Genomic DNA, 26,940 nt, shown 5'->3' with positions numbered 1-26,940 from the left:
TTGATGTAGCCCCCATATAAATGTAAAGGTTCACCTTGTACATATGTGCTAGTCATTCCCAACTCTAGGGGGCGGTGCTCATCTCTGCTTCAAAGCTGACGAGCCAGCGCTGTCCAAAGACATTTCCATGGTCATGTGGTCGGCATGACTAAATGCCGAAGGCACACAGAACGCTGTTACCTTCCCACCAAAGTGGTCCCTATTTTTCTACTTGCATTTTTAGGTGCTTTCAAACTGCTAGGTTTGCAGAAGCTGGGACAAGTAACGGGAGCTCACTGTTATGCAACGCTAAGGATTCAAACTGCCGACCTTTCTGATCGGCAACCTCAGCATCCTAGCCACTGAGCCACCATGTCCCTTTTCCCATATAGATATATTGTCATTAAAAATGAGTAAAATGTGACTATTTGATCTCTTCTTTCTCTTGACAACACGAAGCTTTTATTTCTTAGTAAGGTGAAACTTTTCCCTTTCCATAAAAAGATGTAGTAGAGCATGAGTCAATGGTAGCTTGAGGTTGTCCTTTCTGTGAAACCATGTTGCATAGTACCCATCCCACTTTTTTTAGAGGATTTGGAATAAATTTCCCTTGTTATTGATTCTGGTTTTTCTCACAAACAGTAATATTCAAACATTGTTTAATTTGATGTTAGGAAATACATTCAAATATATCACACATCTCTGATATCTTTTGTGTTTTGTTTTAATGTTAACTGTTTTTCTAATAGATTCCCAGTTGTTTTTTCTAAAAGAAACTTTGAACTCAAGGTAGCCATTGGAAATTGTTTTTAAAATACATAAATAAAAAGTACTTTGTTCACACCTGCACTTGCAGAAGTGCAACCAGCTTGGTAGAATTTTTGAACATGCATATTTCAGTTGTTTCCATTTAACTCAAAGGCCTTTTATTTGAATTAGGTTGTGCTCTGTATTCTACTCTTAACAGACCGACTGTGAAACATTTTGATTTCTAGGGCTTTGCTACAGAGCTAATATGCATGTTCTTCACATAATATTAACATCAATTATTGTGTTCTACAAAAAAGAAACTTTTAAAAGATTCCTAATGAAGTGGAATGTAGGCATGTGGTTTGCTATCCTATTAAAACCAAAAGTATAAGAAATGTGGTATTGATACATTGGTCTTATGGTACAAAGAGGAAGCCCTTATAATGTTGTAATGACAGAACTGTGCATAAGACGGTCACTTCCTGGCAAATCAATTTAACTTATAAAGCAAAATATGCTATAGACAGTCCTCAACTTATGACTGGTCATTAAATGACCATTAGAAGTTATGATGATCAGCTGTGGTGGCGCAGTGGCTAGAATGAAGTATTGCAGGCCAATTCTGCTAACTACAAGGGATTTGATCCTGACCATCTCAAGGTTGACTCCACCTTTCATCCTTCCAAGGTCGGTAAAATGAGGACTTAATTTGTTGGGGGGCAATATGCTGACTGTAAACCACTTATAGAGGGCTGTAAAGGACTGTGAAGTAGTATACTGTATAAGTCTAAGTGCTATTGCTATGATGAACTTCTTATTTCTTATGACCCAGTTTTGCAGTCAGATGATGGTCAGATGATCACATTTTGGTGCTGGGCAACTGTTCTGCATTTGCAGCATCCTACAGTTACATCACCAATCACATGGCGATTTATGCCTTTTGCTTGAAACCAGCATTTAAACCTGCATTAAAATGCCCATTGGGTACAATGGGTTTGCTTAACAATGGCAGTATTCACTTTAAAAAGTCACTACAAAAAAAGTCATAAAATTGGGTGCAGTCACAAGGTGACCCACTTAAAAAGTGGCATGACTTACGACTCTAATTCTGTGCTCAATTACAATCGTAAGTCAAGGACCAGCTGTATACAATTTTTAATCCCAGATTTATCATGCATGACTCACATACACATTCAGCACACTTAAATTATTTTTGTGTTGGAGATAAGAATTAAAAATGTGCCGAATCACTCACATAATTAGTACAACCTGGAAGTAATAGAAATATGTGTACAGATATGAAATTATATTGATTTCTGTTTGAGCCATATCTGTAATTTGTATTTGTTTGCCAAGCTCTAAGGAAATCTAATTCTTTTCACCCACACAATAACACTAATGAATATAGAAAATTGTTTTCTGAAATGAAATATTTCCAGTTTAAAAAAGAAATGAGGGAAAAGGTCAACTTTAGCCAATAAGCCACAGTTTGAAAAGGAGAAGAACCTCATTAATATCCATACGTCTGGCAGAGATATTCTCAAGTGTATTATTAATTTCAGAGTTGCAGGAACTGATTCCCATTTTGTCCACTTTCATGACGAGCAGCTGTTCATGGCTGAAACCGACAAGAGTCATGCTTTTCTAGAAGAAATCTTCGAAAATAGTTTGGCTAATTTCCATCTTTTTCCAGGCCTAGGTCGTCTTCTTCAGAAAGGTTAAGATAAAAGAAAGCATAACATGCCAATAATAATACCAATATAGCCACAAGGATAAGGCTGACTTCCTGTATTAAAGAGAGAGGGGGAAAAAGAATTAAGCATCACTTTAAGCTTAAGTAAGATGCAATATTTACATTTATACATATAAAGATTATAATCAGTAATAGCCACTGAGATCCTCCAAATAATTTTAACACAGACCATAATACTGCAATTTACGCAGGATGCTAAGATGCTGAGCTTGTCAATCAGAAGGTTGGCAGTTCAGCAGTTCGAATCCCTAGCGCCATGTAACGGAGTGAGCTCCCCTTATTTGTCTCAGCTCCTGCCAACCAAGCAGTTCAAAAGCACATAAAAAATGCAAGTAGAAAAATAGGGAGCACTTTGGTGGGAAGGCAACAGCACTCCGTGTGCCTTTGGCATTTAGTCATGCCGGCCACATGTCCACGGAGACATCTTTGGACAGCACTGGCTCTTCAGCTTAGGAACAGAGGTGAGCACTGCCCCTAGAGCCAAAAATGACTAGCACACATGTGCGGAGGAACCGTTACCTTTACCTAAATATAGCATTGGAAGTTTTTTGTTTTTAATCTCGTACCCAAGAGAATCATAACACCTGGCAATATATATCTGGATAGAAGATTATGAGCAAATTTAAGGGATATAGATTGCACTACTATTTTTTTTTAACAACAATCCTGAAATAAGGCAATTGCAAACCATTTCTATATTGCTATCAAGTAAACTATCTTAATGCATCTACATAATCAGAAGATTTCAGAGAGTTTTTGTTTTTACTTTGAATTTCAGAGCCTATATCTTAACACAATATTATTTTGAAACAGCTACTTTTTGTCAAAATTTTCTAGACCAAGGCTATGAAATTGGTTAGCAAAGCTGGGAGATTGGTTAGTAACTCTTGAAAATGCAGTCAGTGGTGAGGGATTTGGGGTGTTATACTTCAGCAAAAAGCTATTTCAGATTATGGCTTCCAACCTGTTCTAGACTATGAAATGACATATCATAAACACACCTGAAATATTACGTGGAGATCTGTAGAAGCAGAAGTCAGTTAGGGAATTTAGTTCTTCCTGCCACAATCTTAATGAAACTCATTTCTCACTTCCCACTAGACACACAATTTGTCAGAGGATGCTGTTTCAAACTGGAATAAAAGCTCTTATTATTGCCAGCCCTTATGGTAGCAAGGGACATTTTTGACTGGAATTGGGATCACCCTCATTGTGGTTTCAGTCTTGCCTGTGGTTATAGATCTATATTATATTAGGGGCCAGCAACGTTTTGTATTGGTGGACATCATCGTGATTTCATATATGCATAAGAGGCTATGTGATGTACTAGTTACAGCACTAGAATAGAGTGAGTAGACCCAAGTTCTGTACCGCATTTAGGAATGGAAATCAGCTGGATGACTTTGGATCAATCAATCCCACTTAGACTTAGAATTAAAAAAACCCACATATGAAGAGGCATTCATTCTGCAGGATATTGAGATTCTCAGTCATCCAGGTCATGGTTGTCTCAAAGGTGCTTTTTCAAGAGCAACTGGACTTTCTTTGTTTTTCCTTGAAGACATTTCCCGTCTCATCCAAGAAGCTTCTTCAGTTCTGACTGAATGGTGGGGAATTCTCCATTCTTGTTGTTAGTTGCGAAGTCATGTCCGACCCATTGCGATCTCATGGACAACCTTCTTCCAGGTCTTCCTGTTCTCTACCATCCTCCGGAGTCCATTTAAGCTCACATCTACTGCTTCAGTGACTTCATCCAGACACCTCATTCTCTGTTGTCCCCTTCTTCTTTTGCCCTCAATCTTTCCCAGCATTAGGCTCTTCTCCAGTGAGTCCTTCCTTCTTATTAGGTGGGCAAAGTATTTGAATTTCATCTTCAGGATCTGGCTTTCTAAAGAGCAGTCAGGGTTGATGTCCTCTAGGACTGACCGGTTTGATTGCCTTGCAGTCCAAGGGACTCGCAGGAGTCTTTTCCAGCATCATAGTTCAAAGGCCTTAATTCTTTGGTGCTCAGCCTTTCTTATGGTCCAACCTTCACAGCCATACATGGCAACTGGAAAAAACCATAACCTTGATTATACACACTTTTGTTGGCAGGGTGATGTCTCTGCTTTTTAGTATGCTGTCTAGATTCGTCATTGCTTTCTTCCCCATGAGCAAGCATCTTTTAATTTCTTGACTGCAGTCCCTATCTGCGGTGATCTTGGAGACCAGGAAAATAAAATCTGTCACTACCTTCATTTCTTCCCCATCTATTTGCCAGGAATTGAGAAGGCCGGATGATCTTAGTTTTCTTAATATTGAGTTTCAAGCCAACTTTTTCACTCTCCTTCTTCACCCGCATCAAGACGCTCTTTAGTTCCTCTTCACTTTCTGATATTAGAGTGGTATCATCTGCATATCTGAGGTTGTTGATATTTCTCCCGGGAATCTTAATTCCAACTAGTCCCGCCTTTCTCATGATGTGCTCTGCATATACGTTAAATAGGCAGGGCGACAGTATGCAGCCTTGCCGGACTCTTTTCCCAACTTTAAACCAATCAGTGGTTCTGTGTCCAGTTCTCATTGTTGCTTCTTGACCTGCATATAGGTGTCTCAAGAGACAAATAAGATGATCTGGTACTCCCATCTCTTTAAGAACTTGCCACTTGTTGTGATCCAAGGATTTAGCATAGTCAATGAAGCAGAAGTAGATGTTTTTCTGGAACTCCCTAGCTTTCCCCATGATCCGAATTCTCCATCATTCAGTCAAAACTGAAGTAGCTTCTTGGATCAGACGTGAAACGTCTTCAAAGAAAAACAAAGAAAGTCCATTTGCCTCTTGAAAAAGCACCTTTGGGACATTTATACTTCAGGGGACTGATTCAGGTGTGTGTGTGTGTGTGTGTGTGTGTGTGTGTACATGCATACATGGAATATACACACATATGGTATTTTTGATTCAGTAATTGTTTAGCCTAGAAAGTTTCATTCTGAAAAAATGGGCAATCATTCTAATTTGTGAGAGGCAGACTTCACAGAAGACTTTAGGGTCATTTAATATTTCATGCCATCTAGTGATAAAAGAATATAGCTCTTTAAATTCTTTCAGATTTAAAAAGCAAAACAACTGAAATCCATAATAGGTACATAAAACTTGTTGAAAGTTATGAATTTTATGGAGGGTATCATTATCGTTCAGGTCTCAAATTTGCAGCATGAAGACACCATGTCCAATTTTAAATAAAAACACCATTTTATCAATAATGGTTTAGATAAAGTAACAAGAGGAGAAGAAAAGAGATAAATGGGATTTGGAAACAGATTTCTTCTGCATTACATAAATCAGAATTGACTGAATGATCTTCTCAAAAGCAATGATTTTCATTTCATGAACATTAAAAAAAAAACCTGGCGAAGGGCAGGGCTGACGTTTCTATGACACGACATGCAATCTTGGAGCTCCAGGATTGCTGTCGATATCTCTGATGCTGGACAGTCCTTTTGGACCTAAACCGTCCCGTAGAGACGGTGATAGAGAAGGGCACATCCTGCTGATCTCAGAGACATTGCAAAGTTTCCGATTGATCCAGGAAAAGCTCTTTTTTCTGTTGAAAGAGAAGCAGTCATTGAAGCTGCAGAAGGTTGGGACAGCCCCTGAAAGGGAAAAAAGGCAGGAGAGAGAGTGGGACAAAATGGTGAGATAAAATTTTACTATTAGAGAAGAAAACACCCAAAAAGACTTAAGAGTAAAATTAAAATTGAAGACAGAGAGCAAGCTGCGAATTAAGCCTGAATTAAACTTAGTGTGTTATCTTTTTTTAAATTTTGCATTTTTTTTAATGGATGGAACTGGACTGGTTTCTTTTTTCCCTCTTCTATTTTTTTTTCTTTTTTCATATTTGTGGATTATGATTTTCTTTCTCTTCTTTTCACAATGCTCGGTTGGATTATTTGCTTTAAAGCACTTTTTTCTTTCTTAAGCTCAGAATTTAAAAAGAGGGGTAGAGGCAGAGGAAAAAGAAGCAACACTGCCATCTAGAGGCTGGAGGCTTGGAAACATTGTTTTTTATTATCCCCTGTGAACAATTGACTAATATCTAATACTTCAAGGCTCTTGATTTTGTTTATTGAAAGGGATAGTGGGAAGAGTACGAAATGTTTATGCAGGTGCTCTTCTGGAATACTATCAAGAGCTAGACTGGAGTGAAGAGAAAACCTTGACCTGGAAGATTATAGTGAACTGGTTTGAAACTTAACAAAAAAGCTTTGGATGTTTTAGTGGCAGTGTTTATAACCTGGAAGAATGGCGCAACATGAAGAAAAAACAAGAATTAACATTGCAAATGATTATGTTTGAAATTCAAAAAGTACAAATACAAAAAACATTGAAAAGAGGATGGAATACATAGAACAAAAAACAGAAAAAATAGAGGGAAGAGTTGATAATATCTATAAAATGATGATGAAATTTAAAGATAGAGTTCAAAAAATTGAAGGAAAATATGAACAAAGTGATAAGAAAATTGTTGATATTGACAGCAAATTGAGTGTGGTTGGAAACGACAGGAGTGGAATGTTGAAAGGAGAGATTAACGAACTGGAACCCTATCTCAAACCTCAAAACATGGAAGAAGAAAAGGGAGAAAAATTGGCAGAAATTTTGCCAGAAGCACCAGTGATAACTAAAGACAAGCGGATGGAAGGAACAGATGGAGGGTTTCAATTCTTTACAAGATACACAAGGAACAACAAGGTGCCAAGAAAAGTCCACATAAGACTTATCAAGAAAACAATTAGAATACAAATACCACAAATGGCAAGAGATATAGGATTGCACTACTACTGGAAGGATACAGGATGAAGAAATGAAATGTTAGAATAAAAATTGAGTTAAATTGAGTTAAATTTAGAGTATCATATATAAAATAAAGTATTAATAGTTATAGTTAAATAAATGACTAATAATGATAATAATGTATATGTATATGTGTATGTGTATGTGTATACATACATATACATACATACATACATATATACATACATACATACACATATACATTATTATCATTATTAGTCATTTATTTAACTATAACTATTAATACTTTATTTTATACATGATATTTTACACACACACACACACACACACATATAATAAATTGTAAGTGAGGATTTCGGAGAGGATGTTTAAAAACTTTGTTATAAAAGATAAATAATTCTATATAGAATAGAATATAAAGATGTAATACTATTGGATGATTTCAGAATGATTTAAATGCCATAATATAAATTTATCTTAAATTTAGAATAATTTACATAAAAAGGATGTAATAATAGCTATAGTCAAATGAACTTTTAATAACCATAACAATTGCATACATATATATTAGAATGATGACATGAGTCTTTATGTAAATTGCAAATGAAGACTATTGTGAGAAAGCACAAAAGCTTTGTAACCAATTGACACACTGTAAGTAATTGGAGAAGGATTTTTATTTTGTGTGTGTTTATGTTTTTATGTTTTATGTTTGTCTAAAAATAAAAACTCTTTAAAAAAAACCTCTTAAAAGGATGAACATTGTTCTAAAGAGTTAAATTTCTGTCTAGCTCTGAGAATGGGGAGATCTGCTGTGTGTGTGACATGTTCTTCTGAAACATACTTTACTCACATTTACAAGAATCCATTTTATATTTTTGCAGTAGTTTAGATGCATAATTCAGTATATGCCATTTACACACTTTTCAGTTATCACTTCCTTGGGCTAAGGTTCTCTGTGGGTTATCATTCTGCCGATAACCCAAATTTTCTTTTCCACACAAATAATTTGACTCATGAACTCTTTTTTTAAAACGCTATTTATATTGCCGGGATTCTACTGCCTATCACCATTTTTGTAAAGAATCTAAGAAGGCTATTTTAAGCTTCAGTATCATCTTCTGGTTTCATCTAATAGAATTAAAAACACAGCAGATCATCAAACATCTCAAAAAACACAATGCATGAATGGCACGCAACTAGAAGCTTCTTCTGCTAAACCTAACCCTAACCCTACCACCTCCCTGGATGCTATAGTTTCTACTGTGCCTGCTTTTCCCATTTCATTTTGCCTGGTAGCTGGCTTTCTCCCTAGGCTAAACTAGCTTCAAAATTAGACCCAGTTGATTAATGGATTTGTTGTTATGTATTTCTCTCATTATATTAAAACTCACCAAAATTCCATCGTGCATTGGACTCCTCTGGAAATTATAGGAAATGTCCTTCTTTTTCCACTTGTGTTTTTAAACTGAGTCCTAGAAGCTCATCAAAATTTCTTACTAAAAAAAATAGAATTGGTGTACAAAATTGCCTTAAAGTCAGTTTGTTTATCCCTGTTGACCACATATTGCAGCATGGCACTCCATGCTTTCTGTTCTCTTTTTAAAAAAAAATTATTGAAATTTTTCAACGGAATTAAAAACTACAAATGTTGAATTAAAGAAGACTAAAAAATAGTAATAAGAAATGAAAGAGAAACAGAGAAGAAAAACTAGAAAAAGAGAGGAGGGGAGGGGAGGAGAGAAAAAAAAGGAAGATTCTAAAGGGTTCTGATCTTCTTGAAAATGGTTATAGATACCTTTATAAGAGCCATTGTGACGCAGTGGTTAGAATGCAGTACTACATGCTAACTTACTGCTCACTCCATTAGTTCAATCCTGACTGGCTAAAGGTTGACTCAGCCTTCCATCCTTTCGAGGTTGGTAAAATGAGGACACAGATTGTTGGGGGCAATATGCTGACTCTGTAAAACCACCTAGAGTGGGCTATAAAGCACTATGAAGCAGTATATAGCCCCCCCCCTCTCTTGTTACATCATAATTTCTTTCTGTAAGCTAAATCTTGTAAATCTTGAAACAATCAATCACAAATTTATTTTTCTCTTTTTTTCAACAAAGTCCATAAGGGGTTTCCAGTTACTAATAAATATAATTATTGATCTTTTTCTAATCCAACAAGTTAATTTTGCCATCTCTGCTAGTTCTGTCATCTTCACAGACCAATCATCCAACATACAGTATATTTCAGAGTCTTTCCATTTTTGCACATACAACACTTTCACAGCAATAATCTTATATAAACATAATTTTCCATGTTTCTTTTCTAATTGACTGTTATTAAGCCAGCAAAAAAAGCTCCTGATTTTAGTTGACCATTGATTTATAAAAAATTTCTATACCATTATATGTAATTGAAACCCAAAATTTTTGGCTTTTTTATAAGTCCACGATGCATGATAAAATGATTCCTCATGTTATCCACATTTCTAACTTAAATCTGAAGTACCTTTATACATTTTAGACCATTTTTCTGGAGTCACACACCAATGGTACATTACTTTATAACAAATTTCTTTTAAGTTATAACGCAATATAAATGTCAATCATTTTAACCACAATTTTTAAAGTGTTCAATCAATATGTTATTTTCAAAGTTCTTAGTCCATCTTCTCATAATCTTCTGCTTGTTCTTTCAGGTTTCAATAAAGGTTTATGTATGTCAGCATAATTACATGTTTTCTGTTCTCGGATGTTAGCAATAAATCTTAATCATTTAGTGTTTCCTGTGAAAATTCCTAAGTGTGTTCCTGATCCTTTGCAACAGCTTTTGTCAAGCTGATGTCCTCCAATTGTAGAAAATCCAGTTTCTCCAATCAGTGGCTATTTAGAATAGAATATAGAATAACATAGTTGGAAGGGACCTTGGATGTCTTTTAGTTCAACCCCATGCTTAGGCAGGAAACCCTACACCACTTCAGACAAATGGTTATCCAACTTCTTCTTAAAAACTTCCAGTGTTGTAGCATTCACAACTTCTGAAGGCAAGTTGTTCCACTGATTAATTGTTCTGGCTGTCAGGAAATTTCTCCTCAGTTCTAAATTGCTTCTCTCATTTATTAGTTTCCTCCCATTCCTTCTTGTTCTACCCTCAGGTACTTTGGAGAATAGCTTGATTCCCTCTGCTATCATGGCTCCCCTAGTCCTTCTTTTCATTAAACTAGACGTACCCAGTTCTTCCAACCGTTCTTCATATGTTTTAGCCTCCAGTCCCCCAATCATCTTTGTTGCTCTTCTCTGCACTCTTTCTAGAGTCTCCACATCTTTTGTACATCATGGCAACCAAAACTGGATCCAATATTCCAAGTGTGGCCTTACCAAAGCATTATAAAGTGGTATTAACACTTCACGTGATCTTGATTCTATCCCTCTGCAGGGAATTCTATCCCTATGCAGCCTAGAAATGTGTTGGCTTTTTTTTGGCAGCTGCTGCACATTGCTGGCTCATATTTAAATGATTGTCCACTAGGATTACAAGATCCCTCTCAGTTACTACGATTGAGCAAGGTACCACATATACTGTACTTGTGCAGGTATATGTTAAGCATTATACTAAAAATATGTTAAGCATTGTTAGTCGTTTAAGAAAATCTATTGGCTTGCCTCCCATATCACATTAAGCCATAGTTACTCAACCATGGCTTTCAATATAAGTTACAACTATCTGGGTTTGCTCAACATATGCCAAAAATAAACAAACTACACTTTGGCTTAGTGTAATATGTGCATGAGGTCATTATGTTAAAGCAGATGAGGTGTTTAACAAAGCATCTTGTGAGACATGGCATGAAACTGTTCATTTCTAAACTTGGGGAAATTATCAATGATGGCCATGGTTTGAATGCAGGTGTGATTTTTGTTGAATAGCTAAAAACAATACCCATGAAACTAGCATTTTAATACTGGAACTATCAACACACGAATAGCTCGTAATATGCATCAAAAAGCATACAAATACAGCAATCAAACAGTCATCCTTCTTCAGGAAGAGTAAAAAATAGTGGATATTTATTGCTCACAAGTTGCTACACTGACATTATCAACATAGATAAAAATCACTCTTTGGGGAAATTAACAAAGTATTAAATGGCAATGACTAAATGAAACTTTTTTTATTTTCAAGCCTACATGAAAATGGCAGGCAATCAAAATATACCAGAGTAAACTAATTAACATGCTAGAGATGAAATCAAAAGTATCACACTGGGGTTGATTTAGAAAAGTTTAAGGCCATACTCTCAGGGGGGGGGGGGAGAAAACTTTTTCAAACTTTTGTAAACCTATTTCAAGCGCCAGGGAAAACAGGAAATCCAGGAAGGTATAAGATTTATTGTAATCTCTCTACAAGAATCTGTACTAATGGTCAAGCAATTTGGTGGGAGATAAAGAATTCACAGAATTCACAATTCATCCAACAGTTTTTTCTGGATAAAAGAAACTCAATATTTATTGGATATTGATGGAAATATATACTAGCCATACCTTTATACCTGGTGCAGTTTTTTTGGCCTCTGCTTTCAGTCGTGCTGCTTTTAACATTGGTTTTGTTTTCTTATAATCTTGTTTTCCTGTTGAGGAAATGTGGAAATGTATCACTGACTGCCCTTCCGAGTCAATGTGGGGCAATAGTTTAATGACTGTGGAGTGTCCCAAAAAAGATACCATTGCTATCTTTAATAGTCACAAAGAGCTAATATGGAAACACACTGAGACATTTGCTTAAATGGGGGTTGCATGAGACTCTAGTCTGAACAATTTATTATTTTGTGCTTGGGATGATCACATACAATTCTAAAACACTGCTGCCATAACATACCACATTGTCATGCCAATTCCAGTACATGGAGAGGGAGAGGGTGGGAGGGGGGTACACAAACAGAGCAATTATTTAATGAAAAAAATCACATAATAATCAAAATGTATATAATGATTCCATGCAGTGAGGTTAATTCATTAAATTACCCTTTGAGGCCACCCAATTACTTAATAACTCTGGCTCACTTGCAATTAAAAAAGAAAAAAACAACATATATGGAAAAAAATTACAGCAGACTGGAAGTTATCTACACTACCAATTAAAAAAAAACCTCAAGACCATGGAGATACCATCATCATTCTTTTCCAACACCTGTGGGGAAAAAAACCAAATTGTCATTAGGATGGGAGTCACACAAATCTCTGGGGATCTCGGAAGGGGGATGTAACTTCACAGGGGTGGGCAGCTATGGTAACTTTATGACCTGTGAACTTTCCAGAATCCCTGAGCCAGCTATCCAGAAGGTAGCACACTTTCTCTGTTTGCCATGAAAAACTATACTCTTTGGAAATAACTCTACTCTATATAAAAGATGATTATCCCTACTCCCATATTCAGTCCTTAAAATAAGATGCATTTCTCCTTAGTAATGATAGGTTTTGACAACTTTGAAATAATTTCAACTGCATGATAGCAGTTTGCTATTTTTTGCCTTAGCAGAGTCAGATTAGCTGAAAGCTACACTTTATAAAGTTGTTGTTTAGGCTACAATCATAGGCAAATGTATTGACAATAAGTGCCATGCCAAGCATTTGTTAGACTCAAGTTTAGCAATGGTAATATACCATTTGGGGCAAGAAGTGAGAGATCAACAAAAGGTACCAGAAAAATCTATTTCATAATATGTTTTGATGCTGCAGAGAGCCATTCATTATTTTTTAAAAAAGATTTTCCCATGAATCTACTTTTTATAAAAAAATATGTATCCTACTCCACAATGAATGCAAATTTAAATGTCATTTCTGAAAATCTACCCTACCAACTGCTACTCTGTGGTATTTTTTTTGTTTGCTAGTTCCTTTCCCCTCAGTTTTTTTTTAAAAACCAGTTTGAACTTCTAGTATCTTCCTTTTAACCAGAGCTGTAATTTATTTTGACTGTTCCTTAGCATTATTTTGCTAGCATATGAAATGAAGGACATTGTACTATAGTTTGCAGACTGTTATGTCTCCTTTCTTTGATATGGATGTAGAGGTTAACCTGTTCTAATATGTTCGCCATTGGCTGTTCTCCAGATTTGCTGACATACTTAGAGCAGTGGCAATGCCATGACCCTTTATTACAGTTCCTCATGTTGTGGTGACCCCCAACCATAAAATTATTTTCGTTGCTACTCTATAACAGTAATTTTGCTACTGTTATGAGTCGTAATATAAATATCTGATATGCAGGATATATTTTTATTGTTATAAATTGAACATAATTAAAGCATACTGATTAATCACAAAAACAATATGTAATTATATATTGTGAAATATTTATTTCTAATTACAAATAAATGAAATTTTGTCTGGGCTTTCGTTACTGAACGGAGGAGGGAGTCAGAACAGATGCCTACTTGCTTTATTTGACCAACTGAGATAACTTTCACACCTTGAGTGAGTCTGGGGAGTTCTTGGCCCTACTTCCCGAAATTCATTGCTCATTCTTCCCAAGACGACTGTCCCCGTGACAATGAGGTAGCATAGGAAGAGTTGAATGGGAACTGCTTTTTAATGAACCTTAATTTTGTTGTCAAGAAGCTAATGGTTTAAATATTTAGTTTAAGTTATTGTTTTAATATGTATTTTATCCAGCCCTTTTTAGTTCACATTTTTAGATATAAGATTTTTAAGCCTTCGTGAAATAAATGTTTAGTTTGAAGACAACATATAAGCATAATACATTTTTTTAAAAAATAACTAACACCTGGTTTATCATTATCCTGATCTGCAGGTCTAGCTATAATCATCAAGAAATTATTTTGCTCTTTCTCAAAAAACCCTTAACTAAGACAGTATTAGGAGGGATATTTGAATCAGCCCTACAGCAATATACCTTCTTTTTCCATTAAGTAGAAAGATGTAAAACAAAGTACCTTCTTCTTCCAATAAATCATTCATCTTCGAAGCAATTATGCAGTACAAAACAATGATATATAGGAATAATTTCTGCAGCAATAAATTTAAATGCAGATAAAAATAGTTTGGGCTGAAGCACAAGGTCTAAGGACAATTACGTGCATTGGATGCACATCAGATCCATCTGAGGAGAAGTAATACAAGATTTTAATCGGTACCATTATGTCTTAAGAAGAATCAGTTGCTTTCAACAAAAGGTTATTGATGTGCTGCATGACTATGTCCAAGTATGCAGAAAGAGCCCATTAATCAGGGCAACATAAATGGTTTCAGGTAGTCTGCTGAAATAAATTTTATGTTCTCTATTATTATTTCCTAAATCTGACTGTGAATCAATTTATAATTGGCAATATATGCAAACAGAATTTAAAGTCAGTGTTAACAACTTGAATCTACATTTGCTGCAAACATAGTTATGAAGAAATGAAACCACCCTTACTGTAAACAATCTATTTTTACAAATGAATCTACAGTTGGTAAATCTCAATAACAAAGCATCTGTGATTAATTTTTTTCACTCTCCTTTTTAAGTATTAAAAATCAAAAGAGAGAATACAAGTTTGAATCAATTGTGTGTAATTCACAAAAGACATAATGAAAGATAAAAGGAAAATAGTAACTTCCTTTAAATACTTGACTCATCCTTTTTTAAAACAAAAGAATAAAAATCCCAAGTTAGCCACCTGTATGGCAAAGCTGCCAGAGGAATCCAAAAGATTGCAAACCGAAATATTCAGCTTATACAACCAATGCAAAATCCTTTGAAAGTTCTTCAAATGATACATTTGCTAGATTAGTGTTTCTCACTTGATGATCTCCAGAGGTATGCAACTAAATTTGTGATCATTTTCATTCACATGGGCTAATCAGGTAAATGAAAGTGATAGTAGTTAAATGTGTAATTTACAGGTAGAATTTTAGTTGGTTTATGACTGGTCTTAAGTTATCACCTAAAGCAGGGGTGTGAAATTCAAGGCCCGCGGGCCAGATATGCACCCTGTGATGTGGTCAGATCCAGCCCATCAGCCATCCTGGAAAATGAAAGGGGCTGGTCCGCGTAGATTCAGCCCGGCCCACATCATGCTTGTGCACACAGAATAGCAATAGCAATAGCACACAGAAGGCGGGTGCCCGTCTGCACAGTCCTGGCCCATGCCATTTGGGCAGCAGGCGCACACACGTCTGCCGAGATGGCATGAGCTGGACCTGTGTGAGCAGGTACCCACCTCCTCCTGTGTGGGCCAGACCTGTGTGGGCGGTTACCAGGAGGTGTTGGGTTAGTGTCACCTTGGGTCAGTGCCCTTCATCTCGGTGTGGATGCCACCAGGTTGAAGATAAGCGCCGCGCCCACACCAGCATTTCAGGCCTTTCATGTGTGTGTGTGTGTGTTTGTGTTTGTGTGTGCACATGGGGGGGAAGCTGTCCATGGCCCTCCAAGAAACAGGCAGCACCGGCAGCAAGCAGAGTTGGGAGGGAGGCACGTGATGCAGACCACTGGATGCACCTGCTCCATCTCACATGACCACATGATCAAAATTCTTGATCTGGATAACTTGGAACTGCACTGTTTGCAGTCAGACTTAGGTATTGCATACAAAATTGTACATAGTAAAGTGTCACCTGTAAATGTCTTTTTCTGTTTTAATCTCAATAATACACACACAAACAACCATTTTAAACTCAATGCAAACTTGACTGTAAAAAATAAGATTTTTGTAATAGAGTTGTCAAAGTCTGGAATTCTTTGCCTGATTCAGTTGTCTCAGCTACAAATTTTCATAGGTTTAGTCACAAATTGACTTCTGTGGACCTAACTTCATGCTTAAGAGATCTGCAGTGGGGGCATGTATAAGTGTACTAACGTGCCTATTGTCCCTGTAATTGTATTTTATATTATTCCTGTTTTTGTTTGACAAATTTCAATCAATCAATCAATCAATCAATAAATAAATAGGCAGGCAGGCAGGCAGGCAGGCAGGCAGGCAAGCAAGCAAGGAAGCAAGCAAGCAAGCTTCAAGACTTCCTTAGTTGGCAATTGAGCTCCTGCCATAGGCCAACCCACAGATGTTATCCTTATTATCCTCAGCCAAAGCTGTTCCTTGCTTGCATTTACAACTCTAAAAATTAATGCATTACTATTTCTTGAATATCATCACAGTGTACGATGTGTTGGAGCACATTATGCTTTCAGGCAAAAATTCTCTTTCATAGAAAATACAGCTGGTTCAAATTCAAAAACATTTCTTTTCACCTGCAAATGGACTTGCTTCTAACTTGTTCCTCAATTCATTGTCTTTTATGGATGCCTGGAAATATCTAATTGTCTTTAATTCAAAAACAAAACTAATTTCAATTATTTAACTCTCACATGCATGTTCAAGATAATTCCTCCTGGGATGATTACCAAGTTCTATTCATTGCTCGATCTCCCAAACAAAAGTCCATAAATTTATTGCCCATTTATACAGGCCACACCAATTATGCTACAATTGAATGACAAACAAGGAAGAGTCAAAATATTTGAAATGCGAAATGTACAATCTAAATTTAATTACACAGGCAAAGTATCTGAAAATGAGTTATTTACTCCATGCCAAAAACTGACATACAGTAAAAGAAATCAACATTACAGATTTAAAATCCCTTTCAGCACTTTCTCTCCAATTTATATCTGCCAAGAAACTGCTGTCCTGAATATTTTTGTGCTTGTATCAGAATAATTGTCTAATACTTATTTTTATTAAGGACTTTTTAAAAAATCACGACTTTTTTCTACGTTGAACAGTCCTGTTACATTCCTTTAAGTTTTGTGCATCCTGTTCTGTGAGGTAACACAATTTTTTTGCCTTTTATTAAATGGATATAAATAATCCTACCATTCCAGAAGACAAAATGAGCACACATGTGGTGTTGGAATAGAAGCTAATGTAGCATCAATGCTCAGTTAGTTTTTGTGTTTCCAGCACTGGGAGGTCAGCTGTTACTTCTTTTTCTCTAAATGTTAAGGATAATTTGATATCTGCAACACCAATTCCTACTTACTAATTTATTCAGTGTGCGCTCCCTTTTAAGTGTGGTTTAATTTGCAGATCTCTTTGCTAAAATTGTGATTCCACCCACCCCATTTTTATTTTCAACATCTCTCCTTCATGAAACACATCAAAGTTGAAAGCAAGCACATTCTCATCCATTGGTGCACCAAATATCCTTGCTGATGTCTGAATTTACTATGAGCTCTTTTCCAAGTGTAATTTTACCTATTTATTTTATTTATTGGATGTGGCATCGTTAAAAGTATTCACAGTACACAAGGCAAATCTACACAGAAGGAGGTAATCTACAAATACACATTTCTGAATTTATCATTATTGTTGAAAATATATCCTGCATTCCCAATATTTAATATATGACCTTAATATTTGACATATATTTTTAAAAAGAAAAATATTAAAAATGCATTTAGTGTCCTTGGGGTCATTTATATCATCATTGCCAGCCTATCAGCTTCAAATAAGTCCTTTTCTATTTAGTTTAGAGTGTGAAATAAGGCTTACCATTTACCAAAGAGATAAACTAGACATTGTTGATGCCTTAACAGCAATTTTCCAGAAAACAATCCATCCATAATTGCTATCATACTCCATTATGCTCCGTATACCAGTGATGGCAAATCTTTTTGGCACTGCGTGCCCAAACCAGAATACGCATTCAAGCTCCAGAGCTCTAGAAACCTAAAGACCAGCTGGTCTTCGGTTTTCTGGCACATGTGAAGACCAGCTGGCTGGTGGGCATGCTGGAAACCTGAAGAGCAGCTGGCGACAGCACATGTGCCCACAGAGAGGGCTCTGCATGCCATCTCTGGCAGATGTGCTATAGGTTTGCCATCACGGCCCTATACCAGTTCTATTTATGCATTTATCAATTTTGTATTCTGCCACAATCATGTATGGATTCTTGATGGCTCATTACACTTAACAGTGCAAGATTGTATAATAATAAAAATCAAAAATACAAAAATGTACAACCCAAATCAGCATCTTGTATCAACTCTCAACCACAGTCCTTTGTTTTCAGCCACTATAAGAAGCCAACTAAAGATGGGGCAAATTGAACAACTTGTTTTTCTGTTTGTTTCCAGAGCAAGTGGATATGAAGCATTGGGTTACAGTCATGGTTGTCATTTAATAAGAATGCTTAATAAAAGCTGGAGGCTTTTTTAAAAACAAGGATGATGTTATAGATAAGTCCTTTACATCACAAGGAGAAGGCCTCTGTATGAAATTAAATCATAATAGGGCAGAAGATTTTGTAGGCATCAAGATAGGTTTCTCTGCCCACCAAATGGGAGTTGTTAATGCTATGAAGTTGATAAACATATTTACATGCAAGGGAATTCAACATTTGATGTTTGTGCTAGATTTATTGGATTGTCCTAGAGGTGGACAACTTCAACTGACCCTCGTACAAGGAACATTAAGCTATTTTGCAGTTAATTGGCATGCTAGTTAATAATAATCTATTTTCCCATGCAGGCATGAATACCTTTAAATTAAAATGAAATGAGTTGTCCAAGAAGAGATGATATATAAATCTTATTTTTGGAAGTTTTCTCAAAACTCTGATAGAGGAAGAATTGACTCATTATGGTATCAGGTCCCTGTTTTCCTCTGGCTAATACCATAGGGCAGTGGTAAATTTTTTTAAAAAATACTACCGGTTCTGTGGGCGTGGCTTGGTGGGCGTGGCAGGGGAAGGATACTGCAAAATCCCCATTTCCTCCCTACTCTGGGGCCAGACAGAGGTGGTATTTGCCAGTTGTCCGAACTATTCAAAATTTCCGCTACTGGTTCTCCAGAACCTGTCATAACCTGCGGAATTTCACCCCTGCCATAGGGCCGTGATGGCAAACCTATGGCATATATGCCAAAGGTGGCACACGGAGCTCAGGCGCACATGAAATGAAATGTGCACGCCAGCCAACTGATTTTCGGCCTTCTGGGGCGCAGGGGGAAGCCGTTTTCGCCCTCCCCAGGCTTCAGGAAAATCTCCAGAGCCTGGTGAGGGTGAAAAACAGGCTCAAAGGGCCAACTGGAAGTTCGGAAATGAATGTGTGTGCATGCGCAGGTGGGTGGTATGCATTGAATTGTGGGTATGAGCATACACACGCACTTGATAGCACGCATGGACACAATTTTGGCAAAAAGTTTTACAAAAAGGTTCACCATCACTGCCATAGGGCTGGGCACTATTACAGAGCGTTCTTGGGAAGCCTATGGAGATGGGATGTTAATATGCACAAAGCTAATTGTATTAGTAATGTGAAACTTCACACTTCAAATAAAGACTCCTGCCACACTAGCATTTAAATTAATAGCAAACCTATCAAACTATAACTTCATCAGCAATATCACAGTGCCCTTTTTATTGGATCTTACTATTAACACCCATAGATATGTGGGGATTTTTCCTTTATAAAAGAGGAAGAGAGATTTTGCTTTAATACAGTTTCAATTGCTGTGATTAAAGATGTTTTTAGAGTCTCTTGCGAACTGAAACATTTTGATATGCATTGAATATAGTCAGAGCATAAGTACTTCAAGTGTGCATGAACCTCCTTCCCAGCACACAGCCCTTTTCTATTTTTTTTAATTCAGGTTTAATGGTAGCTCAAATCATTGGCCATTTCTCAATCTTGAGAGATGGAACAGCTTGACACTAATAATACATTTGCAAAGGACACATCATCATTTAACACAACATTAAGTGCTCAGGAACAACTTTTTTTTATAGCAGACACAAGGCATTCTGAGCTCAGGGCTGACATATCATTACATTTTATGCCACAAAGATAATCCAGCCAGGCATTCATGAGAGGTAAATTAATTTTCAAGTAACTGTATTTCAGCTTTAAGCCAACAAGAAGGATGCATTAAAGTGAATAAGTTTCTTTTATGCTATCACCAAGGGTTTCTTTCCCTGAATAAAAGCCTTTCTTGAGTATAGCAATATGTATACCTTCAATTAGTTCCCTTCCCCCTGCAGTTTCAGCTGAGAGATCTGGCTTGCACAAGTTAAACTGTAATTTTAAATCCATAAAGCAATCCTTTTCTATATGCTGAAGCGAACTTCCCCAAACTGATATCTCCCAGTTTTGGTACTGGGAATTCTGGGAGCTGTTTGCCCTAATATATTTGTAGGGCATCCTGTTGCAAAAGTTGTACAAATACAGAAAGCCAAACCGATACAAAGGTCATGTAAATCAAAGCAATCTATCATGGGTCATACTTGAGGTTCCACCACAAAACCGCGGTAGACAAAAGCGTGCTCGATGAAAGCGCGTACGTGACATCATCACAGCGTGACGAAAACATCGCGCTGTGAGCGGTAAATTTAAAATTAAAGCGAAAACTTTACCCTAACCCCCCCCAAACCTAACCCTAACCCTAAACCTAACCCTTAACCTAACCCTAAACCTAACCCTTAACCTAACCCTAAACCTAACCCTAAACCTAACGCTAACCCTTAACCTAACGCTAAACCTAACCCTAACGCTTAACGTAACCCTAAACCTAACCCTAACCCTTAACCTAACCCTAACCCTAACCCTAACCCTTACCTTTATGTGAATCGGCTTGCTTTAATTTTATTTTAATTTAATTTATTTTTAATTTTTTTCATCGCGCTGCTGATGACGTCAGGTACACGCTTTCGTCGAGCGCGGTTTTGTCTACCGCGGTTTTAACGGGTCACGCATACTTGATACTCTTTAGTATTTAGAAAAGATACTAAATCTTTTCCTGATGGCAAAGTACATCTGCTGATAGCGTGGAGATTCTGCAAATCAATCATACTTGTATCCAGTGGTGGGATTTAATTTTTTTTACTACCAGTTCTGTGGCCGTGGCTTGGCTTGGTGGGTGTAGCAGGGGAAGGATACTGTAAAATCTCCATTCCCACCTCACTCCAGGGAAAGGACACAGTAAAATCTGCATTCCGTCTCCACTCCAGGGGAAGGTTACTGCAAAATCCCCATTCCCTCCGATCAGTTGGGCAGGGTCAGTCAGAGGTGGTATTTACGGTTCTCCGAACTACTCAAAATTTCCACTACCAGTTCTCCAGAATTGGTCAGAACCTACTGAATACCACCTCTGCTTGTATCTATGCTTAAAAATAATCCTTGACGTACAAACATTCATTTAACAATAGTTCAGAGTTACAATGGTGCTGAAACAAGTGACTTACGACTCATCCTCAAATTTACGCTTGTTGCATCACCTCGATGGTCACATGATTGAAATTTGAGTGCTTGGCAACCGGTTTGCATTTACGATGGTTGTATCATCCCTACTTAGGCCCTTGCCAGCTGGCTTCCAACAAGCAAACTTAATGGGGAAAGCTGGATTGGGTTAATGATATGATTGATTTAACAACTATGTGATTCATTTCATGATGGTGGTAAAAATGGTTGTGAAATCAGTTCCGGTCATGTGATGACTTGCTTTAATGACTGCATTGCTTAGTAACCAAAGTTTTGGTTTCAATTGTGGTTATACGCCATGGATAACATCTAGCTCCTGTTTCTATGCTGCATGCTAAAAGAGAGCAACAGGGAAACAAGGTCCAAAAGCCCCATGAATCTCATTATTGTGTATACTATGTGAAGCCTCCCACCATTTTCCACATTCAAGCAGTTTTAAATATTTAGCTTATATATTTCTGTTTACATGTGAAGCATTACTTTGTAATGCTTTGTGGGAAAGACCTTGGGAGAAGAGGTGAAGAGATGATGCCTAGGGAACAGTCAAATAAGAGACAGCATAACCTGCGACTGGATAGTGGGTTGGCCAAGAGGCTCGGATGGGACCTTCAAGCTGCAAATGGGAATTGTACTTTTAGATTTGCAAGGTTCTGTTAATGTAGCTTTATAATAAAGTAGAATTAGCTTGTCATGTTCCTGATGTTCCTTGGTCTACCTACTAAGTCCAACAGACTTTGCACAGTCATGGCTGCCGTTCTGATTTGACACCTTCCAATTCTATAATCAGTAGCCTCTCTCTGAATGAAGGCTCCTATGACATATAATTTGACCCTATATTCTGCTTTCAGCTACCATTATAGTCCATTTCTAGTTGGATTTAGAAACAAGGACAAGGTATTGAGTGCAGGTGGCACTTAACTGGAGAAATATTGGTAATATTTTCCCAAATATGTTTCAGAGCTCAAATGAAATTGATTTACTCCTGCATGCATTTTATCTCTTGCGAGGAATCTACTTGTGAGGAATAAAAATAGAAAAGAAAAATTGTAGAGCCACATGAAGCCATTTCAACAAATATACTAATGTACAGCTCAATATAAAAATTCAAATGGAAGCACTGTATACTAATGGCCATCTAGCTTTTGCCTGAAGACATGTGTTTCTTGCCCTCACATATTCAGAAAGTTTTTTTTTTCTGCAGCTACACTGGCTTCCACCGCAGTCTTCCATATTTTTCCTCTTCATTGGCATTATTTGGAATTGTGCTTACAATATTTTTCCCTTACTGCAAACTACTGTATCATCTCAATCTCTCTGAATCACTCATAATTTCTGCACTATATCATCTTCAGGAAACTTGTAATTCTAAACTACTTTCCTTCAAAATAAATGTCACTTGACAGGCCTTAACAGTTCAACCATAAAATAAATGACACCAATATCAGTTTACATAAAAGAATAGAGGCTGTGGGTACTTATAACCAGATGGAGCATGAGCAGAGAAATGCAAAACAATGTGCTCCAACTATATGGAGAAATATTAACTAAAATATCAGTCAAGAAAGGGACTGCAGCTTTGGACTGTGAGAATGATTTGTACTGGACAAGTTAAAAAAAAGCACAGAATAAGCAAGTGTTGAAAATGATGGATGGAAGGCTACCTTTGCAAATTTTAACATATCTCAGATCATGGAAAAGTGACAGCCATGAAAATGTCAGTGTGTGCAGAATGCAAAATAAAAATTAAATATTACGCCGCATCTGTTTACCTAGGTGTTAAATGCCACTCCAAAGCCTTTCTGTTCAGCTATTGGGGCTTAGATTTCAGTAGGGGAAAGGATTTTCAACAAAATAATTGTCAGAAAGCCATGGTGAAATATCTACCTGCAAATTCTTTCCGTTTTATATAGAGCACAGATGGCACAGCCAAGAACATGTGATGGAATGAAGTCAAGGAACAATCTTCGACTATTGATTCCAGCAATTCTAACAAGTTGTTTTCTTTCCATGGGCAAAATTTTGGCTCGCCCCTTAGTAATTTCAAATTATTCCACTGTTTATTAATTTCCTTTTCAGCAGGCTTCCAATTTTATACTTGGTTTGGTTTGATTGGTGGGAACAAGTTTGATCATTTCAGGGAGATTTTACAATATCTGTTATGAAGGTATTCTTGGTTTTTAACATCCAGAAAACCTTCTGAAATGCACAAAATTATAATTTTATTCAGAATTAGAATATAATGGCTATAAGAATCAGGCCCAATGTAAGAATCCACTGCCAAATAATACCTGACATCTTGCCTCAATGATTTCAACAGAGTCTACCACCTTTGAAGGCAATTTCTTCCATTTCTGAAGAAGCTCTGATCATTACAAAATTCTCCCAACATCCATCTGAAATATACTTCCTTGTAATGTTTTTCAGCCAGTTCTCTGTAACCGTTGAATAAGTCTGCCCTGTTTTCTACATGACTGCTTTTCAATACTTAAAGGCAATTATAATATCTTTTTTCTTCAAGTTAAATGTATCCAGTACTCCCAACCATTCATCCTAAGTTTTTCCTTCTTGGCCCTTTATCATCCTGGCGCTTTTATCTCCATCTACACAAGTTGTGAATTTTCAAATGTGTAGTTCAGGTGAATAGTGTTGTTTTTTATATAAATAATTTTATTTAAGTTTGTAGATATAAAGATTTAAAAAACTAATACAAACTAAGGAAAATATAAAGTAAAAAAGTGCTGAGAAAAATATTTTTTTTAAATGAGGAAAAAATAAAGAAATTATAAACAGTAAAAAAACAAGATGGATATTTAAAGAAATTACATCTCCCTTCATCACGCTAAGTACAATTTCAGAACTTATCAACTTCTCTATTATTACAACAAAAGTTCTCTTCTTCCCATATCTCATCTCTTGATCTAATTTTAAAGCCTTATCATTCAGTTCTAACTAGCAAAAGTTCTGAGTTACCAACAATAACTTTTACATTTTAACCTTAATCAAATAAGCCAACTTTAATTTACTTTCCTTTATTTTTAACACCATAACATATTACTTTCTCTGAAAATAAGCAAAAAAACTCTCTTCTACCTATCTCTTCTATAAACACATTATTAAAACCTGCTCATTTAGTCCTGGTCAAGAAAAATCCATTAAGAGCCATTAGAAAGAATAGCATATCTATTTCAATCTTGATCAGATAAGTCAATTTTAAATTCCTTCCTTTTGTGTTTAAAAGTTTGGAAAGAAATCTATATTCCCTTTAAATAATCTCCCAAAAGTTTACTTTTTTTCTCTTTGTCTCTGCTGAGAAACTCCATCATAAGTTTAAGATGTGTTTTTGTAAGTCCAAGATAAGAAAGTTGTCCAAGATATCTTTGTTATTAAGAGATCAGTCAGTTTGTAAATGCAGTGTAGCATCTTTCTCCATTTCATTCTTGTAACTTGACATTTTTAAATTCAAATCCAAAACAGCCTGCCTCTCAATTGTATCCTCTTCTAATCTCTTTTAAATCCATTTTTTATGGTAGCAGATAATCTTAAGAGAAATTTTAAGTGCATTGTTCCCAAATATCCTTGAATTCTTCCGAAGTTAAAATGTTTTCTCCATTCTGCATTAGTGGGTCTCTATAGTTCTTGCTCATTGCCTCTAGTATTCAGCCTTCAAAGTCTCCTCTTATCAGGTTTTCTCTAATCCACATTTTCCACAGGAAGATTTCTTACATTTAGATTCAAAATATTCATATATTTTAATGGGATTTTAAACAAGCGTCAGGATGGATTCTTATAATTAATTTCAAAATCATATTTCCATTCATCTTGCCCCTTAGTCTATTTATGAGTTTCCAAAATCAGTGTTATAGTTATCCTTTTGCTTAAGCTGAAACTTACATGAAACCTTTTTCACTGAGAATTGAAGGAAAGCAATCAAGTATCATAAAACTTGTCATTTTGAAGATTTTTAATTAACAAGCAATTTTCAGAAATGATTAAGAAAGGAAATGGGCAAACCTAGTGTCTGTCTAAAGGCTCCAAATCATGCCTTGGGCAAAGCTGGATTTTCTTGGCTGTCAGAATTCTAACATCCACCAGAGACCACTGTTTTATGGACTTCTTTGTGGGAAACCTCTGTATGGCTCACTTTTGGGCGATCCCAGATCTTCACCATATCCAGAGAGGAATTTTGAGGGGCTGATCCATTCATTGGCTCCTTGCTATGGTGGTTCCAAGGAAAGCAAAGCCATCTTCAATCCATCATTGCTTCCTTAGAATTCCAAATTCTATACGTGGCCTGACCAACACATAATAGAAAAGAAAATTGTCTTCTCTGATCTTGACATTATAGAGGCTAATCTTTGCTTTTATATGAAGTATATTCTTAAAATTGTAATAGTTATAAGGTGTAATAGTCAGGGTGCTTAATTTCATTGCTGTTTAATTAACATAATAACAATTGTGCTGCTGAAAAACTTTGTTGATGAGCTTTGTTGCTTAATTGTGAACTTTGTTGTTTCATGACTTTTGTTGCTAAAAAACTGAACAAGTTACGTTTTTATTATTAGAGCAAACCTAATTTAAACTTTTAGGGGGAAACAGTGGCAAATAAAAATCCCACTTTATCTAAATATCATCTATAGCTCGGCTTCTAAAATCATTCAAAAAGTGCATCTTTTATATTTTAGTTCTGCCAACAGATAGACAGGAAGTTGGCAATAGTGCACTGAAGATGTTCAGGAGGTTGAAAAAAGAAAAATTCAATGAGACAAAGTTCAGAATCATTTGAAACTGTAAGCATAATAAAGAAAACAACATTAATAGATTTGCTTGTTGTGGTTTCAGAAATACCCAGAAAAAGCTCTGATTTAGTTGAAGGGAAATAGAAGTAGAAAATAACACACAGAATCACCTTTGAGGCCTTTTCAGTGAAATACTAATTAATCCAAACCAATTGTTGGGAAGATTTGTTTACTCCACCAGATTGAACACTACATTATGCCTTTTTCCATCTGATTTCTATTCCTTTCACAGTATGAAAGTATCATTTTTTGGTATTGAAGCCTGATTTATTTTAGTATATGGATGCCACCATATGGCGCATGGTACCAAGAAGTACAAAAAAACCCCTAAACTGAACCAAAATAGATTTTATTAATAAAACCATTAGACCCAGAAGAACAAATCCAAACAATACACCTAAGAAGGGAGATTATCATAGCCATTTCAGACCAAATGCCAGGATTCTGAAAAAGGAGGAGTCGAAGCAAGTTACGCAAAACCAGTTGGAACTCTAAGATGTAACTTACAACCAGGAACTTCTTAACCAGAAACTTGCAAGTGGAACTCTCACAAATATTCCTAGGAAACCATCTCCCTCAACATAGAGACTCCCAGACCCCAGAAAAGCAAAGCTCAA

The 26,940-nt window shown here is 36.3% G+C and overlaps 1 protein-coding gene across 1 annotated transcript in view; it reads right to left on the bottom strand.

Moving 5' to 3' along the window:
* Positions 1-621: 621 nt before the first annotated feature.
* Positions 622-26,940, bottom strand: part of TRIQK (triple QxxK/R motif containing) — a 53,995-nt gene continuing 27,676 nt past the window's right edge. The window contains exons 4-5 of the mRNA XM_014066390.2: positions 11,816-11,901; positions 622-2,515 (exon numbers count right to left, since the gene is read on the bottom strand). Coding sequence (XP_013921865.1) covers positions 2,402-2,515; positions 11,816-11,901 — 200 coding nt within the window. The 3' untranslated portion in view covers positions 622-2,401. The remainder of the gene's footprint in view (positions 2,516-11,815; positions 11,902-26,940) is intronic.

This window comes from Thamnophis sirtalis, unplaced genomic scaffold (assembly GCF_051295495.1).
Source record: "Thamnophis sirtalis isolate CommonGarterSnake01/CBP01778 unplaced genomic scaffold, rThaSir2_p1.2 scaffold_2, whole genome shotgun sequence".
Taxonomy (NCBI): Eukaryota; Metazoa; Chordata; class Lepidosauria; order Squamata; family Natricidae; genus Thamnophis; species Thamnophis sirtalis.
Note: the sequence above shows the minus strand (reverse complement) of the source record. Positions and strands in the feature narration are given on the sequence as shown.